General features: G+C 41.8%; 1 protein-coding gene across 1 annotated transcript; it reads right to left on the bottom strand.

Moving 5' to 3' along the window:
- Positions 1-468: 468 nt before the first annotated feature.
- Positions 469-18,992, bottom strand: LOC108108127. The gene is made up of 6 exons (XM_017216048.2): positions 18,529-18,992; positions 5,298-5,492; positions 4,866-5,208; positions 1,883-2,171; positions 1,465-1,745; positions 469-1,396 (listed from the first exon to the last, which is right to left on the bottom strand). The coding sequence occupies exons 2-6, from the start codon at positions 5,435-5,437 to the stop codon at positions 1,175-1,177; spliced, it is 1,275 nt and encodes a 424-aa protein (XP_017071537.1). The 5' UTR covers positions 5,438-5,492; positions 18,529-18,992; the 3' UTR covers positions 469-1,174.
- Between the last annotated feature and the right edge of the window lie 1,228 nt (positions 18,993-20,220).

The raw sequence follows: 20,220 nt of genomic DNA on the forward strand, positions 1-20,220 counted from the left end.
AGTGCTCTCTTGGTAATAGCATGTTCCACTACCAATTTATGTATATACATTAGATAAATCTATGTTTGCCATTTCGTATTATTTATAAATATGATAATATAGGTTCTCAAATCTAGATATTTATATTTAGCTGTATGTCAAACTAGTTTAATTTTATAAATAAGAAAGGAGGATTATTATGAAAATATATTATTTTTCGAAGTGTATGGATAAATATCGATAGCCTTGTCAACACAATGCTGGTTTACCACCAAATACACAAACCTCGAAGCCGAGAATGCATGCCGCTATTTACTCTTACTTGGCGGGAAATTCGAACATATTTTGAACAATATATTTAAGTTATAATTATATCATTATCATTAGATAGATACCAAATTATATTAATTTGAATAATCCTAAAGTTCTCTTATTAACGTTAATTTAAGATAACCGGAATGTAACACAAAAACCATTTAAACTGTTAAATATATTCCATTATTTTTATTACACAAAATACATATAGTTACAATATAATTGGTTATTGATTTAGTTCATGTATAAGTCTATCTATCTAGTTCTCTGCATTATCAGTGCATCAAATGCACCACAAAAAGAATCCATTGTACCCATACCGTTGCCGCACTCCAAATCCCGGCAGCCTCCTCTCGATTTCCCTACCCAAACATTAACATTTAATCCGACTGCCCCATTCAGATGTCTGTCTGATGCACCTGCCACTCAGCAAAAACCATACAAAACGAATAAAAAATGATAAAAACGCGAAAAATAATAATCACTTGATGTCTGTTTGCGTATACATATTGCATGTTTTTGCACTTTTTTAATCAGTTTCGCAGAAAATGATTTGAGCGTATTTCATATATTTGTGTATGCACACGCCCCTTGTGGCAACCACAGACGCCGCCCACGTAGCTGATTTTATTATCAATTTTAATAAAAATTTGTGCAATTTTTGAAGCACCTGGCGGACAGGTGGTAGGCCATTGCCCGTTCAAAATGCACGTGGACATGGACCCTATTTGTCGGTAGCCACGTCAACCGTCGTCAGCACAGCCAATTACGCAAATTAAACAGATTGTTATCCTGTCTCGACCCGGACAATGTGACAAGCCGGGCAGCTTAATTCAATCAACGTGACATAATTACTTAATTAATTAAGTGCGCCCAGCGGTCACACATTCAAATCGGCCATCATTTTGCGAAAGTCGTTCAGGGAGCCGTACATCTCAAAGTCAGCTCCCCCATTCCCACTTGCGCCTCCGTAGGCGGCCTGGGAACGCTGCGATCGGGTGTTCGGTGGTCGTGGCAGGGTCAGTGGAACAGGCAGAAGCTCCGGCATTACCGAATGGTGCGTAATCAGCGCCTTCAACGAACTGAACTCCTTGGTAAAGCCCTGAAATTTGATAAAAATATTTATTTAATAAATGTATTAATAGAATTTTAAATAACTATAATTCCCACCTTAATCTTATATCCTCTTTGGGTTTTCAGGATCAGATAGTGGGCAACCCTTGGCGAAGGAGGAGGCACTCGAAGGGATAGGGCAAAGCAGCCCGGCTTTGTGCTGCTCTGGCGCACTAGAAATGCACCTGGACTCTGTCGGGATAAGACCTCTAGCGAGATTTCCCGGGGAATTCCGGCTTGAAACCATGCAGCCCCCTTTAGCTCCTGCTGTTCTGATAGGCTGAGATTATCCAGGCGCAGGGAACCGTGGGCAGGAAACAATTTTGGACTGGAGTTGGCTAAACAAAATAGAAAAAAATATCATGAAATAAATATTTATAATGTTTAGAAAATACCATAAAATATTAATGTTTTCATAATTAAACTAATCACTTAAATGAAATTTTCTTAAAGTGCAACTAATTCAAACACCTACCGCTGCACGTCTCCCTTAGATACTTCTTGTTGCTGGCCGGCAGCTCAACCTGCAATCGCTGGGTGGCACTCTCCAGAGCGGACAGCGATTGCCGGCAGGAGTCACCAAATTTGCTGGCAACGTACTTGTCCGGCTCGCAGATGGCCTCGTTCACATAGCCATCGGAGATGGTCTGAGTGGACCCACACCCGGATCCAGAGGTCAGGGAGGAGCCGCAGGTGCTGTGCACAAGTGGGCGACTATCCTCAGTGCCCCGCAGCAGGCCGATACCCATGGTCAGGCGTTTCACCTGTGAACGGATGGCAATGAGCAGGGAGAAATACTTTTTAGTTGAAAATTGGTAATAAAATTGGAAAAAATACAATATTTTATATTATTGATAAAATAAAGCTCCAGTATTTTTAATATGTTATTGTATATTTGTTTGTAAAACTATTTTAAAAATTCTTACAATTATCACATCTATTTTACTTTCAGTGTGGCAACTTCTAGTCGTACATTTTGCATGTTGCATGTTGTCTGCCAATTTGGCAAAGTTTTTGCATTGCTATAATGGTGAATTTGGGACTACTGTTGTCTGACCAGTATCGGGGCAGGTGCATTCGTTCAGGGATTTGTGGTACCTCCCCCTACAGCTTATCCCCATGCACTCCCTTCCCCCGGAGAATCCAACAAACATCAAACACACTTTAGCTCTCACAGTCAGAGCCACAACAACAACAACGTCATGCCACCCATTTCGTATTTTACCACTTTTATCCCACCCCAAAAAACAACCGAGATTGATGTGTAAAATTTTTGGTTACCAATAAAATGTTAAACAGGGCTTGCCACGCCTCTTGTTGGCCGCACTACGACGACCCACCGCCAGCCATTGGATTTTGCGGCAAATTACTTTGAAATGAGTTTGGAGCCTGAATGGAAAGTTTCTGACGTTGGCTGATACAACTGCCTTTGGGTTTTCCTTTGCCGCTCTTTAAATTGTTTCCCATTGCGTTCCGTAATTAGCAGCCTAAACGTAAATTGGACTTGGTTATTTCCTCGTAATTTGCGATAATTATGTTGATTTTATGAAGATGAAAGGCGATTAACTTGGCCAGTATTCTAAGTTAAATGGAGGATTCCTTCGATTGAGGCTGTTGGTTTTTCTTTTTGTTCAATTGCAGCTAATTAAATTGGCGCATTGGCAGCACTTGGCTGTCGTTAAGTATGCAATCAGAGCATCGTGCCAACCTAATGCCCCCATTATGCTAATGGCATCGGAAGGGAAGCCCAACGCATTATGCAATTCAGCTCGGAGGACTAGAACTCCCAGAACTGCCAGACAAATCCTGACTATAAAGAATGCAGTGGGCGGCGGTTGGCTGTTGGACTTTTCCAAGGTATTTTTCCCAGACAATGGCACAATAGACGTGTCTAAGCAGCATTCATAGCACAGCAGTGCTGCTACTCCTTCTGCCATTTGATTTTCTCGCATTTTCCTTGCCTTGTTATCTGTGGAAAACTTTTCACGTTGCCTACTTTCAGGCGGCGCCAGAGAAAAGTTGTCCCATTGTCCTTTCGGCAAGGATTTCCATGCCATGCCATACCATTCCCTAGGCCTACAAACACGTGACAACGGCAACTGGCTGTCGGATGCATTTGGCATCGCTGTTGCTGCGATTTATGTGTCATAAAGTCAGTAAGTTAACGGCATTTGCCTGCCATTTCCCAGGCATCCCAGCCCATTGTTCCCAAGGACTCCTATATTCTATTTTCCATTTTCCAACTTCAAACTGCACTAGAGGAAAATGGGAAGCATTTAACGCGTTGCCATTAAATTGTTTAAGTAGCAAGTTATAAATGGCAACGGGGATTTTGTTTGAGTTGCTGCCAACAGAAGAATGTAATTAGTTTGTGGAGCTCTTAAGGATTATAGACTGCTATCAAGTTCATGATCATTTCAATTTGCATTTGGAGGTTAAAATTGAGCTTAATATTGTGAATTTTAAAAGGCAGTTTAATGCTAACTATAATTATTATTAATTTAAGTTAAACGCCTTTCCTTGGTAATAAGAAACCTTTCACTTTGCAATTTTTGCTTAATTTCCTGTAACATTGGAATTTTATCTCAGTGTGCGCCCATTTTTGCCCCATTTTAGTTGTGTGCAGTTGGTGCACCTTTGTTAGTGGCGCGTGCCAAAGTGCCGTTACTCGAAAATTTGCATTTGTGCAAATTAATTTAATGAACACTTTTTCGGCTGCAGGTTTAGTGGCAAAAACACTTTCCACCTGGAGTACGTACTCCAATTCCAATTGCTTTTGAATTCGATTCAAGCAGCGCAATTTCAGCCAAGTGACTTAAAGTGGTGACTTAAACTAAGTACAGGAAATTTAAAATTTGCAAAAAAAAACAAAAATAAAAACATTAAGTACATTACAGAACTACACTTCATCCTCAGCCAAAGGATTTCCACTCATTTTTTGCAATTTCCTCATCTTTGAAATTTTGTTGATGCTGTCTCGATTTGAAGTTTTCCATTTCCGCCGCTACTTGGCATTGCTTTGGCATTAAGTGCATCCCAATAGGTAATTCCCTTCATTTCCCCCTTGCTTCCTGGCCAATCACCAGCGTAAGCAGATTTATGTTCCGAGCAAAGTAATTTGCAAGCATTGAGAAATAGGCTACAAAGGATCCTGGCAACAAAGCAAAAAATGATTGCTCCCTCGACTGCCGTCTTTTTTTTTCAAATACCTTGGCTAATAGTTAATATTAACCAACAGAATTGGAAAGAAGTGGTGAAGGAAAAAGGAGCTTACTGCAGAGAAAATCGGTGAAAATACACCAAAAACTTTTTCTGGTAAATCTTGTAAACTAGACTTGGATTTCTAAATAATATTAAAAAAATTAAAGACTTTCCTTTACGATTTCTTACTTAATTATTAAATATTTAATCAAGATAAGGCTTATTTCTTTCTTACAGTGAACCCTGGCGGGACTTACCAGCGGCGGCTTATCCACCAAACGACGGCAATTATTCATTTCAGTGGGCGAATTATCCTCCTCGGAGCTGGGCGAGCGCAGATGTTGTGGATGCGGGTGGGAGCTGGTGTGCGGATGCGGATGTAGATGCTCCTGTCCGGACAGCTCCTGGACATCGTGGTGGCTGTGCAGCAGATGCAATTGCTCCACCGGACGACGTTGAAGGTGCGGATGTGGATGCGTGTGACTATGCGGATTCGTCGGCTGGCGGGACTGAGGCTGCGGATGCGGAAGCGCCGGCGGATGATGATGATGGAAATAATGCTGCGGAGATGTCGTTGTCACTGTTCCGGCAGCTGCTTCACTGCGGTTAACAAATGAGCCCAAGGATTAAGGGGGAGGAAGAAACTTTGAGTTAAAGATTAAGGGAGTTTTTTTTGTGTTTTTGCTCACCTGGTTGGCGACTTCTCAGCTGTCTCAATCAGCGTAGTCTCAGCTGTTTGGGATGAGGACAAAGAGGCTGAGGAGGAGGATATGAATGTGGCTGTACTGTGCTGTGGTTCCAGGCGTAAGCGTATATCCTGCATGGTCATTAATAATGGATTTTTAGGTACTATTAGGTTTTCTTTTCCTTCAAATTGAGTTCATCTGTAATAAGAAATTTAAATAAAAGTCTTTAATCAAAATCAGACTGCATATTTTTTGTTTCAAAGAATCAAATAAGCCATTTATGTATTCCTATTTTTCCTGCATAAAGCAAGGAAAATGTAAAGAGATTGTTAAAAGTTTCAGCAACCCCTTCAAAAAAAGAAAAACTCACCAAAGTTTTGGCCACTCTTGAGGGCAAGAACTTCGGTCACTTCTGGACTCTATGCTAATGGCATCGTTGATGATTTCTTGACTTATTTTTCCAGTGCAATATTTTTCGCCTCGAGCCCGAAGTTTTGGCTTTAAGCTGTTGCTGCTGCTGCTGGTGCTGCCACTTTGAAAAGGCTTTAAGCCTTTCTGACTGCAAACTTTGTGCCCACCACAACTTGCTGCTTATTGAATCTTTCAGCATATAAAACTCTACATGAGTGTTTGGGTGCCGGTGGCCTGTGCCGATAGTTCTTGGGTGAAACTTTTAATGCGATTTTAAGCCTTTTGCTATTAGTTTGCAAATTGTTTCAAGATTTTCAGCATATTAATTTTTAAAGCTTTTTCGGCTGTGGTTTTTCTGGTTTCCACTGGAGTGCACGATAATTGAAACCGAATGTGGGTTAAGGTTGAATTGGAGAAAGAAAAGAAAAATGGAATAGACCGAAAGGAAGGCCTTAACTTTGCCCCGAAGGTCTCGTCTTGCATCAGTTTTTATTATTCTCCAGCCTGTGCTGCACCACTTTACCCACTTTTAAACAATGAACAATGGAGGATTGTGCCATACAAAAGAGCTTGCAACATTGAAGGGGATGCAAAAAAGGTTGGGGAAAAAATCGCTGGGGTTGGTGTAAGAAAAGCTGCAGCTGCAGGCGAAAATGTCGACAGTTGTTGAGATGTTCTTGGATGCTCGGTGATGCTGCTATGCATTTAACAAGTATACGCCATGCTGGCCGGGGCATTAATTTGGCCAAGGATGAGGAGTCACAAATGTGCTGACATTTGCCGGCACCCCGAGCAAAGTTTTCACAAAGTGTCGAATGACAACAAGGACTGCAACTCGAAATCTGCCATCCTTTTGGCTTGGAAAGTGAGTGAGGATTGTGTTGCACATGTTAATTTGACTTGTCATACAGCAAACGCATCCACATGTTGTAGCTACATGGATAATAAGCTACAAATATCTAGAAACTGCAGAGTGGCAACAACATTTTGCATTGCATACTCTTGTGTTTCCCTCAACCGGGAAGTTACTTACTTCGTTGGGAAAAAGACAAAGACTGAGACTTAGTTTCTATGTTCCTTGCTTTGTCTCGAATCAAGTTAAAGTTTTGCTCAATAAATTTCGCAAAAAAGTTGGGATTTTATTGCTGTTGGTGGTAAGCAAAGGACTTTTTATCTATTCAAGGAAACTGTAACATTAGTGAATAAAAAAACAACTCCAGGGAAAGTTCCTTCCAGTTCTTTTATTTCAGGAATAAGTTAAAAAAGTTAAAGTTTTACTCTTTGAAAGTTTTATTTACAAACAGATAAGAAGGTATGCTTAGGTTTAATATTTCTACAAATGTTTTTAAGAATATCAAGCTTTATCTAGTGAGTGAAAGTGTTTTTTGATTAGTCTGAGCTGGGAGTTTATTAAAGATCCTTTCATTGATTGTTTCACATTTTTAGATTTCTTCTTCGGGAGTACTTCTTAGTGATTTTTATCTAGTTGGCAATCATCTGGCAAACATTTGGACACTTATTGGTTTGAGTTTTGGCAGCTCTTGTTGCCAAAGTGTTTTCATATACCCAATCTTCTCAATATCCTTACTTTCAGTTTGTTATTCTTTCGCTTTGCTGCGGAATTGAAATTTACTTTGATGGCACCTGTCCGTATGTCTGCTGGCATATGACAACCTTCCAAGCCACATCCTCCGTGCGCTCCATAAGTTCCTATGTACTACTCCGGACTGTGTTAGTTCGCTTCCGCTCACATCTCGCACATTTGCTTGTTAGTTTATTGAAATTGATATTATGGTTATATGCTACTTCCCACCATTATCTCTTCCTCTCGACGTCTGTCTCGCTTTATATCTATTTTCATGGAGATTTTGCTGCAGAATTCATTGTTAAATCGTTCGGAATAGTTATTCTTTTTTCGTTTTACCCCCTTTGGCTTCCTGCAGACAAAGTTTGATTGTCATATGAAGTGTTTGGTGGTGTCTCATGTCTGCCGCTTGGGCTTGTTCACTGTCCTCAGTTTCCCATTTTCCCATTTGGCTTGTTCATATTTTTCGGTGCAGAACCCAATCCCTTTGGCAAATTGCACTCCAGAGTCAACGGCGGACGGAGTCGAGGTTCTTTATGGACCTCGTTTGACAAAGTCTTTAAAGCGCTTACGTCAATCAATGGCCTGCAACATGCAACTAAAACGGATGTGGTTGCCGCAACAATCGCAATAACAATAACCCACGAATGTCAACAGTCTTTGAACCCGGCGAAAACATAGTCACAGTTACAGAAACAGATACAGATACAGTCGCGGAAAACAATAACCTGGGTGGTCTTTTGGGCCGACATGTGAATTGTGGTAATGGAATACTCGACTAACAACTCCCAAAGAGCGAGAAATAACGGTACTGCCGCTTATACAACCACAAATGTTGTAGGTGCGCCCAGTGCACAGGAGGTAACAATATTTAAAAAGACTCTTAACGAGTTTAAGGTCTAGGAAAAGCTAGCTAAAGGATTTGAAATACTCTTTAAGACCTTAGATAGATTCCAACTTAAGGAAAGTCATTTCAAATTTCTTTCTTTTTAATTTTTATTAACTAATAAATAAGTTATAAAATCCACATGCTGTTACCTGCCAACTTCCGCTCATAAATCCCATATACCCCCTTCTGATAGGGTATATAAATCGGCAGTTTAAAGCGGTCAAAGTGAAGGATGAGGGGGGCTGCGGTATATTGCATACCTGGCACGACAAACACCAGCCAAGAAGGCCTCACGTTGGGCGCCACAAACCTATCAGGAAATTTATGTAGCCATCAAAGCAAACAGAGCTGGGCCTCCAAATTGGCAAAGATATACACCAAGGATGCGGCTGAGGATGCGAGAGCGTGTGGCAGCCACGAATGCAGTTCAATTATGAATTATGCCAACAATTTCGCCTGACATGTTTGCCATAGTCGTAGTCGTCGTCGTCGTCGTCGTCGTCGCGTCGTCCAAGCTGCTGAGCCACTAATTAAATGCAGCTCTGTGGGGTCGATTTGTTGTGCTAATGCGACTCGCGTAATTACACAAGCCGCTGCGATGGCGACAACGGCGGCAACATTCCAAGACGAGCGTTGCGTGTGTCAATAGAACAGTGAGAAATGCTTTGTAACCGCTTAAAGGAAAGGAGGACCAAGCAGGTGCACTGGAAGAAATAGTTATATTTCTCAATTTCATAGATTACTTCTAATTAATGCCTTCTAATCAATATTTATGTTGGGATATTAGAGTTAGATCTAGCCAATACCATTTGATATAAATTATGAATTATTTTTTATATTTCTTCAAGTGTTTTGTGGGATGAGCTTTGTGTCCATACGGCGGGGCTCCTTGGCGTCGTGTCTCTGTCCGCATTTGGCATGTGCAACAGCAACATCAACGGCCAACACCAACACCAACAGCAACAAAAGCAGCAGCAACAAAAAGCACAACAACAACAATGGGCTCTTTGTTGTGCCAGCAGCTCATTGCTGCCAATGCCATTGTTGTTGTTTTTGCTGCAATTGTACATTGACACCTCCTGGCTGCCGCTGCTGCTTTTGGTTGACTTCGGTCTTCTTTTTGATACCCTAACAAAAGGTCATTCAACTTTTCATAACAATCGAAAACTAAAAAATGTTTTTTTTTTAGTTTTTATTTAATAACTAATAAAACATTTTGTTTGACTCTTATTTCTTTAAGTTAATAATATAGTTAATATTTAATTTAACTTATTAAAATACCCTCTTTGGGGGGACTCACAAATAAAGGGTATTTCTATCTTCGTTTCTTCAAAATCGATCCCCTTTTCGCCGTATTTTTTGTTTGCTCTGTCAGGGCGACGTACATAAAATTTATGTCGCCTAAAGTGCAACTCTGACAATGTGAGCTTGTAATTTGTTGTTGTTGTTTTGGTTTTTGTTTTTGGCCTCTTTGCCGTACTTGTGGTTGTCAGCACTTGGCCATGGCTATTTAATGATTGTGTCGTGCAAATACCAAAAAGCCACAGGAGAAATCCTCCAACCACCATCCTCCATTCCATTCTCCGCTCCAAAAGTCTGACTTCAATTCCAATTCCGACTCAAGAGACCTCAAGGAAACTGCATTTCGTATAAGCCAAAGTCAGCTGTTCAACAAGTGAAAAATTGAAATGGTGGGCGGTGGCGAAAAGGAGAAAGGAGGCGTGGCAACGTCATGCAAATGTCATATGCAATCATAAATGCATATCGAGAAACGCTTTGAACGCCGCCATGGGGCGACTGTAATAATTTATACAAATGTCTGCGGCTTTTGACTCGGCACTTGTCACCTTTGGGCTTCCCAACCTTTGACTTCCCTGAACTATATAGTATAGAGAGAGAAAGATAGTTGTAACTCCCCCCCAGGCGACAGTTCAATAAAAGTTATGCCAGTCTGATGACACAGTTTGCCGCAGACGATGCAACCTGAGGTGGGCAGAGGCAAGGTGATGCATTTTCCGGGTAGATTGAAAAACTTTTGCCTCGTTGACTGTGAAAATGAAATATGTTTGGCTGCATTTCAGGAATGCATCTTCATTCTCAACGAAAAGGGGGAAAAAGAACTGTATCAATAGTTGGCCAAAGGGAAAAGCTTCTGCAGGTGACTTTTAAATTGTTCTGGGATTTTCCAAATTACTTGTAAGCTTCATATGAAAATCACAAAAAAAAAGGAAAATTTAGAAATGTTCCAGTCAGGATATTTAACATTTGCATTTGGGTCACGAAAACTTGAAGACCTAACTGAAGGCTGCAACTTGCATTCTTGTGAAAGAGATATTGGTATTGGCTGGAATTCCTTACACTTTTGCCTTTAAAAAACTCATATTCTCCCTCTTTCTTAACTCGGATAGTAGGGAATTATGTTATCTGAACCCCAAACATGACTTGCAGCCCCGACAAAGTGTGGCAATAATTTCCAGGCAAGACGAAAAACCGAAATGCCAGGGGCAGGCTCAAGGCACGCCTGCATTCCATTAATTAACAATTAGTGCCGTCAAGAGGGGGCCTTCCCTGGATTTCTTTCCTCTTTCTGTATACATATATTCTTTTTTTTTTAATTTTTTATGGAATGCCGCGTTGCTTTCCGGTGAGATGAAATTGGGTACCGGGACAGAACAGGATACGGTAGCCGGTGCCCAGTGCACACAATCAGTTGATAATGATGCGGCAACGCCTTCTGCAATTTGGACCGTTAAGATGGGGCGAAAAGAGTTAAGAGTTAAGAACTGAGAGCTAAGAGGGATATGGCCAGATCCCTGGCTAATGTCAAAGATGACAGCCAAGATGATGACGGGCACCAGGATGGGAATGAAAATGACGACGACGACTGATGACTTGTGTAATAAGTGGAAAGAATCTTGTCGAGAAACAATAACTCGTTGTCTTGCCTGGCTTTGAACTTGAACTTCAGCGGTTGCTGGTGGCTGGTGGCTGTTGGCTGTTGGCTGCTTGCTAGTTGCATGTTGCATGTTGCCGCAAACACAGCTTAATGATGGTTTTCATTCCGGTCTACCATTTTCTTCTTCTACGCCTTCCTCTTCTTCTTTCAACTTGGCTAGATCGTACGACTGACTGCTCTGTGCGCCTGTTAACTTGGCCATGAAACATTCGCAGCCAGGCCAGAAATTTCACAACCGGCATTGGGAAATTGCCGGCAGACGAAACAAGGGGGTAAAAAGTGAGTTCACCTCGCCGCTCTACGTGTTTTTCTTGTTTTCTTTTATTTTCTTTATTTTTTTTTCTTCTTCTTTTTTTTTGGTTGCATCTACGCGATCTCCTTGGCTGGATTCTCTCAGATTCTCCCCCCTCCCATATACCCCTTGATCATTCGGCGAAGAAAAACTCGTTTTCCACGCCATATTTGTGCGTGGCGGCGTCTTAACCGCAAATCCTTTTAGATATGAATTGAATTCATATATTATTTATGATCTGTTTATTTTTATTGTGCATGCCAGATGAACATCATAATGATGATTGGCTGCCAGGATTGCTTCCAGGGGCTGATGCCATGCCCGTCGCTCAGCCTGTCAGAAATGAGAAAACTTCTAATTGGAATTGCTAATCAAGTCGGGCAATTTTCGGTCGATTGCTCCTGCTACAATGTATATCTTTTCATTCTCACTGCTCATATTGCCTTGCTGGTCTGATCGCACTAAGTGGGTTAAGTGGAAGCAAATTTCAAGATCAGTGATTCGTTATCGAGAGGAAACAACCTTAAAGGATGTTGAATGAAACTAAAGGAAGTATCTTTTGATACTAAAGGCTCCTATATTTCTAGAAAATGAGCCTTATGAAGTTGCCTTAAAAGACTTGGCTTAAGTTTCCCCTTCTCTCTAGAAATTATTTCCAATAAATCATAAAAAAACATAATCTACGCTTTTCAGCATCTTAAAAAACTGCATTAATTTGGCTAACAACTAATTTGAATTTTTTATGCTCGATAAACTTTAACCCAGAGTTTTCCTGTTTAATATTCCCAAAGTCTGGCAACGAAGCTAGCTTTTTATGACCCTACAGTTCGTATAACACCCCCACAACTTGCCGCCCAGCAAAAACGTTCTTGCCACTTTTGGGCTCTATTCTTGGCGGACAATATCCAGTTTAAACCGAGACGAGTGAGTCCACGGCCAAAGGCGCCCCACACGACGTTTCGCAAAGTAAATCGTTGGCAGGAAAGTTTTGTGCCTTGATTGCCTCACCTGCCCCACTTGCCCCACCTGGCGACCCTCTGTTAACTTGGCCTGTCAGCCTGTTGCCAGCAGAACATGGCCTTAATAGTCGGCCATGTATATATGGCTTATACTCATACTCGTCGCCGGGGTTGGTTATTACAATTATTATTGTTGTTGACATGCCGCTCCATGCTGACAGCGGGCAATTTAGCGGCGCTTCGAAGGAGTTGTAGATGGCAAAGTCTGGCTGGCTGGAAAATGGGAAATGCTATTCCCCAAAGTGGCGTCCGAAAATTGTTCAAAGCAATTAGACCGCAAAAGTGATGGGAAAATGCAACCCTGAGAGTTCCAATCGATTGGATCTCTTAACGAAACGGCGGCGGCGTCGGCAGATACTTCAGATCCACTTGAAACTTAAGAGCTTTTCCGGCTCAATTTTCCACGCAGCGTGAAATGGCACTTTTCATTTTGACAGCTTGAGGTGTTTAACCCAAGCGGGAAAAATAAAATTTTTTATTCCCCCAGCCAGAGAAATAAAGCAAAGCGCGGAATGCAATTAAAATGCAACTACCCAGGCGGATTATGGCAAACATATATGCATATATATTCAGATCCTGCCAAGTACTTAGCCCAGAAAAGGGATAAAAAGCGAAAAGCGGAAGCTTCGACAAAAAAAAAATGGAATTGCGGAAAAAGGGGGAAAACGTTAAACAGTTTAGCAGTGCTTTCCTGTGCTCTGCTTTAATGATAATGAAGATTATGCCACACGTGACAGGGTAAGGGGATGGTGCTCGGGATGCAGATGATGTGTTGGGGAGTTGGAGTTGCATGATGATAATGTTGCTGCTGGCGCTATAATGAAATTGTTGCCAAAGCGTCGGTTTGGAAAAGTGCAAAGCTGCTGCAGCAGCAGCACCATCAGCCAGAAGCCCAAGTAAAAAAGCAGAAGCTTCTGCTCCTCTGTGTGTGTTGGCTTATGTTCACTAGTGTGTGTTAGCCCCTCTTCAAGTGGCTCTTAACGGGAACCGCTTTGCATTGCATGATGGAGATGTAGTTTTTTTTCTTTTTAATACCCTAAAGATGAGTTGGTGGAAATTTAGAGGAAGATAAAACACAGCCAATCCTAGTTAAGAAGTTCCGAAGTCCATTTTTTGGTCTTTCCATTATCCTTAATTTCTGACTGTAGTCCATATCTTTCCCACATCTGCTCTCTTTAATCTATATTTACTGATATTTATCAACAAAACAGAGTATTTTATTATTCGTTATAGGGAATAGGTAATTTGCCTACTCGTTTCGGCTTGCCTTGATTCTTTTTTTTTTTGCCAACTCGCGCGGGGAACTACAGAAATGATGTAAACAAATTTCAAGGAAAACAATTTGGATAATTACATTATTTTGATGAAGAGTTACAGTTATTACGGCAGTGGCCATGAGGGAGTCTCAAGGGAGGTTTCTCCGGTAACCGAGGGATATGGGAGGAGGCCGATGATGAGCTGCCGAGATCCGCTGTGTGGTCGCTTGCGACTGGCGATGGGATAATTGCAGGATTGCCAGTTTGCAGAATTGCACGGCATGCAAATGAGGACAGGTACTTAACCCTGATTCGAGAGCAATCATAAAACACATTTGCTTTAATTATATACCAGTATGACTACGAGGCCCGTCATCTTTTGGCTTAAAGCTGAAAAACTGAATTGCATTTTTGGGATCGACTTACATTTATTACCTGGCAATAACCTCAGGCTGTTGCCAGCAACAAAGTGGCATTTTCATTACGGAAACCGAAACCGAAGCGCTTCCACTTGGCCAAATTACACCTGCCAGTATTGCCCAACCGGGCTCAACCTCGATTCAATTGCAGCTTCAATTTATTCAATTATTATTATAAGCCATGCCCTGCCACGCCCCACATCCATGGCTATAGCTTCAAAATACGCCTCCGGACATTATAGCCGGGCTGAGGCAGGCAATTGAAATTGATTTGCCGAAAATGTTCGGTGAAAATTGGCGGGTTGAGGCCCAAACAATTTCCCAGCATTTACATAATTTTCCTTTGTTGCTGCAACAACGTTGCTCTCTCTCTCTAAAAACTCTGAAATTTTCAACTCTAGATCTCTGGCCAGGCATCTGCGGTTTTTGTGCCTCCCCGGGCTCGTTACGCTTGTGATTTTTCCAATGAATATCGTTAGCATTTCATTAAGAGGCGGCTATATTGCGGTTACCCCCGCTGCTGCCAGGCTAGCCTGGCCATCTCCTAATCGTAAATATTTCGTGTAAATATTTATACATTTGTCGGACTTCTCGTTCGGGGGCAAACGGAACGCATAAACATGTCGATAAAGAATCCCGGAGCAGGTTCTGTCTTCCGCTCCCCTTTGCTTTTCGATTCCTTCTTTTTTTATTTTTGGGATTGGGGATCTGAATCTGAGAGCTGAGATCACGAAGCTTGCAGTTGGTATCTTGCAGGTTTTGATGTTGCTCCTGATTTTGATGAACTCTTGGCTTGCCATCCGCTGGATATTCGTTACCATTCCAGGCCTTTGTTCAAAGCTAACCCAGCTATCCAGCTGCGGTCCCGACTTTGATTGTCTTTTAATTAAACGACAGACGAACAATAAAAAATGCTCCAAACTGGTTTCATTAATTTTCATAGCATAGTTCCCCCCTTCAGTGCAGTGTAATTTAAGTTCCCTCATGCTGTATATCTCTTACCTGTCGGTCGGTCGGTTGTTATTTGCTTTATGGCTGTCAAATTTGCTGCTTATCAGGCGCTTTATCTACATCTCTACCTGTCGTCATCGTCGTGGTCGTCGTTTTCGTTCTGTCAATAGCCATGCGTTTATTGGGCCTGAAGTTGCATTTCCCCCTGGCTTATCTTATTGGAGCAAACGAAAATGCATCCACTAAATACTCGGAAAAACCTTTAATTGGATGCAGGCCGTCTGATAAAGTTACTTTCGAGTGGGCAAGCTGCTGGCTGATAAACTTGGAATTTACTTAGTTGCGAGTTTCGGTAGTTAAAAAGTTTCCACTTCTCGAGGACTGCAGTCGCACTTTGATGGTTCACTTGAATTTTTTAAGAGCTTGTTCCAAAGGTTAATTCGGGGAAATCATTTACATTTTCGAAGGGTGATCTTGAGACTTTTTATAGGTGTCGAAATGGCATATTTAGTTAACAGAGTTGTGGATTGTTTGTTATCAAAATTATAAGGAAAATGCATTAAAGACATTTTTATTATTTAACCATTTCATGTCATAATTTTATCTATTAGTTAGTTAATATACTTTCTTAATTAAAAGGTTGCAAGTCTGAGTAAAAAGGTAAACAGGAAAAAAGAGTATAGCTTGTGTATTTTTTCCTCTTCCTTGCTTAACTACCCATCCTAAATTATTCCTCTGTTTGAGTTACTTGATTGCCTGCTGCTAGCTTGGCATTCCTGCCCACCTCTGTTTAATTTTTTGAAAATTAAAGTCACGCCGTTGATATAATTCCACTCCATTATGTGACAAGACAACTCGACGATCCGAGTTCTTTTTCCAACCAACTCCTTGGTTGGTATTTTGCGAGATTTGTTGTTGCTGCAGTCGTTTACCTTAATTCGCCTGTCCAAATTGCTATTTATATGCATCGCCCTCGCTTTTAATTTGCAGCGCAAATCACGAGCAGACCCCGCCAGCCACCGATCTTTCTATATATATATATTTAGAGGAGGTAGGTTCACCTACTCCTCCTGCAATCGAAAAACAAAATCAACAGGTGGCGCGCATATTTCAACATGCGGCTGCCAAGCAAACCGAGCGAAATATCAATAAAAATGCCATTTGTTGCGATTGTGCACGGAACCTCCGAGTCTTTGGTAGACTAGGGAGACCGAGGAGCCGGATCTGGGGACCCAAGAGTCTTTCGGACTCGGAGAACCTCTGGCTGCCACACATAGATAGATAATTTCCCCAAGCAACTTGGGCTTTTGATGATATTTCTGTGAGTCGGTGTGTCTCCTTTTTTTGGCTTCGCTTAATTTATTGGCCACACTTTGCTGTTGCGCTGCTGTTCCTGCCCCTGCTCCTGCTCCTACTGCTGCATTTAAACGACAAGTGTTGCAAATAAAAAGTAAAAATTAAAGCGGTGCAAATTAGAGGTGGTAAGAGAAAAACGGAGGTAAACGATGGAAAACCAAAGGCGACGTCAACACCAGAGGGTCGGAGCAAAAACGTGTTTGCAGCTAAAAACTATTAAAAAAGCGCCTAGATTGCAGTTGTTTTTGTTGTTGTTGTTGTTGTCGCTGGTACTGGTGCTGGTGCAGTGCAAGTGACTTGGTCGCGGTGGCTTAATAAAGGCAGCCAGGTTTAGGGTTAACATCCCAGCGCCAAAGGCCAAAAGTGCTGGCCAATGCAAACAAATAAACAAACAAACAAAAAGCGTTGCTGCTGCTGCTGCTCGAGCACGCCAGCAACATGTGTACTTGCTGCAAAAAGTCCAAAATGAAGACATGAGCCAGAGCCAAAGAGCCGGAACACACCAGCAACAGCAGCAGCAACAGCAGCAGCAACAGCAACAGCAACGTCGACCTTCTTTTGTGAGGCCCAGCTGCATAATTGCTATGGCAACAGCCAGCTAACGAGTTGGGGTTGCAAGTTGCTAGTTGCTAGTTGCAACTTGCCGGGGGACAAGTGGAGACCTCTCTCAGCTGACAGTTGAGAAATTAGAACGGTTTTTGTCTTCCAAATCACATGCACGTGTTGCTCTAGTCCCCAAGAGTTGCTGTCGTCGCTGCATCCGCATCCTCGAATGATTGGCGGCTGTTGCAGGTTGCAGGTGCGTGTAAGCTGCAGTTGCTTCTGCTGTTGCTGCTACTCCTGGCGATGTTGCTGCTGTCGAAAGTGGTGTTGTGTAAGGTCAGGCTTCAGCCAAAGCCCATTTTGGGCGAGCTTAATCAACGTTGTAATTTAGGTTTATGTTCTACTCTAACTTGGGGTAATGACATTTTAAAAGATGATTCAAAGTTGCAATAAATTTAATTTAATAACCCAACTCAATAGTTAGTGCATTAGTGCTTCAATTAAGGATCAAATGTGCAAAAATGGTTCTTAAATAATATCTTGACTAAGAAAAGTGAATTTCAAATCTCACAAGATTCCAGCCATGACTATATTTCCCTTAATAGCGAACATCCTTTTTTCCCTACCAAATGTCTGTTTGCTTGCGCAAATCTTCATCTTTCCTTGCTTGTGTTGTTTGTGTTGCTGTTGCAGCTTGTTGTTGCTGTTGTCATGTTTTGTCTTAAAGTTAAAGTTTCCCCCCATGAGTTGCATATTCGATTACCGACCGACACAATTCCGACACGGGCCTCCTCATTGAGGGTTTGTTTAAGCAATCTGCGTAGGTGGACATCGACGTCTGTTGTTGCTGTTGGTGGTGTTGATGTTGCTGTTGTGATGTTGCTCGTGGGTTCGTTTGTTACCGTACGTGATTGCGGGTTGTTGCCGTTGATTATTGCCTCTTGTGGCACGCATATAAATCTCGGTGTTTAAATCTCGAGTTAAACTTGTAAATTAAAACCTTAATGAGTCTATGGAGTGGGTCTCTGCGTTTAGTGCCACGCTGTGCAAACATGGCCAGAATACAGCCAACGGAGCAGGGGTGTGATTTATGCCGCTCACGGGCACTTTAAGGCAAACACACCTAGTTAAATAGGTTCTTAGATATTTGTGAAATACCTCCCAATACTACCTATACCAATACCAATTGCAATTCGAATACCTTCTCTCCCCCACATAGCGTGTTTATTTCCTTTACGATCGCCACCAATTAGTTGGCCACAATCACATGCAAGCCAAGCAGCTCACAAAGAAATCCCACAACCGATGGCTTTATGTTGATTTCTCCAGCTAATTAATGCCCAGTGAATATTCTCACGCTTGGCCAAGAAAAAAAGAACATGGAGGAAAACTAAAAGACAACCGCAGAACATGTTCTCCTTCGACTGACCAGCAAAGTGTAACAATCTCCGGCTTCCTCAATTTAATTTGCATATTTATGCCTGCCCACGAGTTGATTAATTTCCAACAACTAACTCGGGCGCTTAGATTGAGATGATTGCATAATTATTTAATTACCTTTTATAAATATTACTTTTCCAGCGAACATCCAGCCATCCTGAAGCATCGAAAGCAACAGGTGTTCACAGCAGTTCACTTCCAAAGGTCACAGGCATAAATCAATTAATTTATGTTAATTTTTTTGGGGTCACTAAAGTTGTTGGTTTCTTTGATCTTTTTTTTTATTATTTTTCTTTTTTGTCAACACTAGTTTCGCAATGGCTTAAACTAAGCACACACACACACACACACACTTTTTAACTGTTACGAAATAGGCTGCAATTTTAATCCGCCTGGCAACCTGTCTCTTTGCCTTTGCAATTTTCCAACCGAAAACTAGCAACATACGACGAATGCTGCTGATGTTGCTGCGATATTTACTGCGATGTTGCTGCTGCTACTCCGACGACGACGTTCGCTTCCGCTGACTCAACGCAAACGACTAAAAAAGGCCACATAAATTTTGATGCACATTCAATAGGCCAGGCCAGGCCAGGGCAGGCATTCAGCTGGCAGCAACGGCAACATATACACCAGCAACAGAAACAGCAACAGCAACAGCGACGACGACGCCGGCAGCAGCAACCAGTTTCCTTCCATTCACACGGACATTGTTTGTGGATCGCAAGTGGGCCATTTAGGTTCCACTTTCCAGCTTCCACATTTGTAGCCAGCCGTTTACGACTTGCCAGCGGTTTGTTATCTTTTATGATAAGACCAAGAACCGCTTTTTACGACCTCAAGCTTCATAATTTTTAATGCCCACTTCTGCCGCCTGAAATTGATAATTTCCACTATTTCTGCAAATACGTTTGCCTCTCCTAACTAATTAATTGATGGCTCAATTAGGGTTCGTGCTGGTCGGATAGTTAGGAGTTGTTCTTAGATGGACTCTTGATTTTTATGATTCTTGGCAAACATTTTATTGCCACGCCATTCAGCATTTGCGGTAAGTTGGCACTCACAAAGAGGGTTAAGATGAGTTGAAAGAACTAACTGGTGGTTAATAATTGGCAGTAATCAACTGAAGAGGTAGGCATTAGTAAGAGATTTGTAGAGTTTAAGGAAGTGCAGTTATAATTAAAAGATAGGCAATTAAAGCTTATACTAAAAATTAAACAAAATGAAGTTTAAGTAATATGTACTTAAAGTTCCCTTTGTCTTCTGCCTCACAGGCAGTTAAAAGAAAATCACTGTAGAGGAAAGTTCCGGCTTTTAACTGTTAACTAAAGTGGCAACTTTGTCTTTCGCGACTCACCACGCCCCCTTTGCCCCGCCCTTTAGCCCATTGACGGAGCAAAAAATTAATTAAAAATGCATTAAAAATGTTTGCCTCACGCATTTCCAACTTTGGAGGGAAACTCCCCCAGCCCTGCTGCTCTCCAGGAACTCAGACCCATTGCCGTTGAAATGCCAATCGCAGCTAGTAAAAGGCGCATACAGCAAATACCCGAGAAGAGCAACAACAACAAACAGTGAATACCGCGAATGGCAGCAAATCTTTTCTCCACTTCTTGCACAACTCCAAAGTATTTACAAGCTTCAGTTGGCAGTCGCATCTAAAAATGTTTGGCATTTGCCAACACGCACCAATGAATAAGTGAGCTGAAGGGAAAACGGTGGAAAATCTGCGGAAAAGGGGTGAGGTAAGTGAAAATGTTTGGATTTCAAACGAGCTCATTTCTAGCGTGCGTTGCTGCATTTCAAAAA

This window comes from Drosophila eugracilis, unplaced genomic scaffold (assembly GCF_018153835.1).
Source record: "Drosophila eugracilis isolate 14026-0451.02 unplaced genomic scaffold, ASM1815383v1 contig_2088, whole genome shotgun sequence".
NCBI classification, from domain to species: Eukaryota; Metazoa; Arthropoda; class Insecta; order Diptera; family Drosophilidae; genus Drosophila; species Drosophila eugracilis.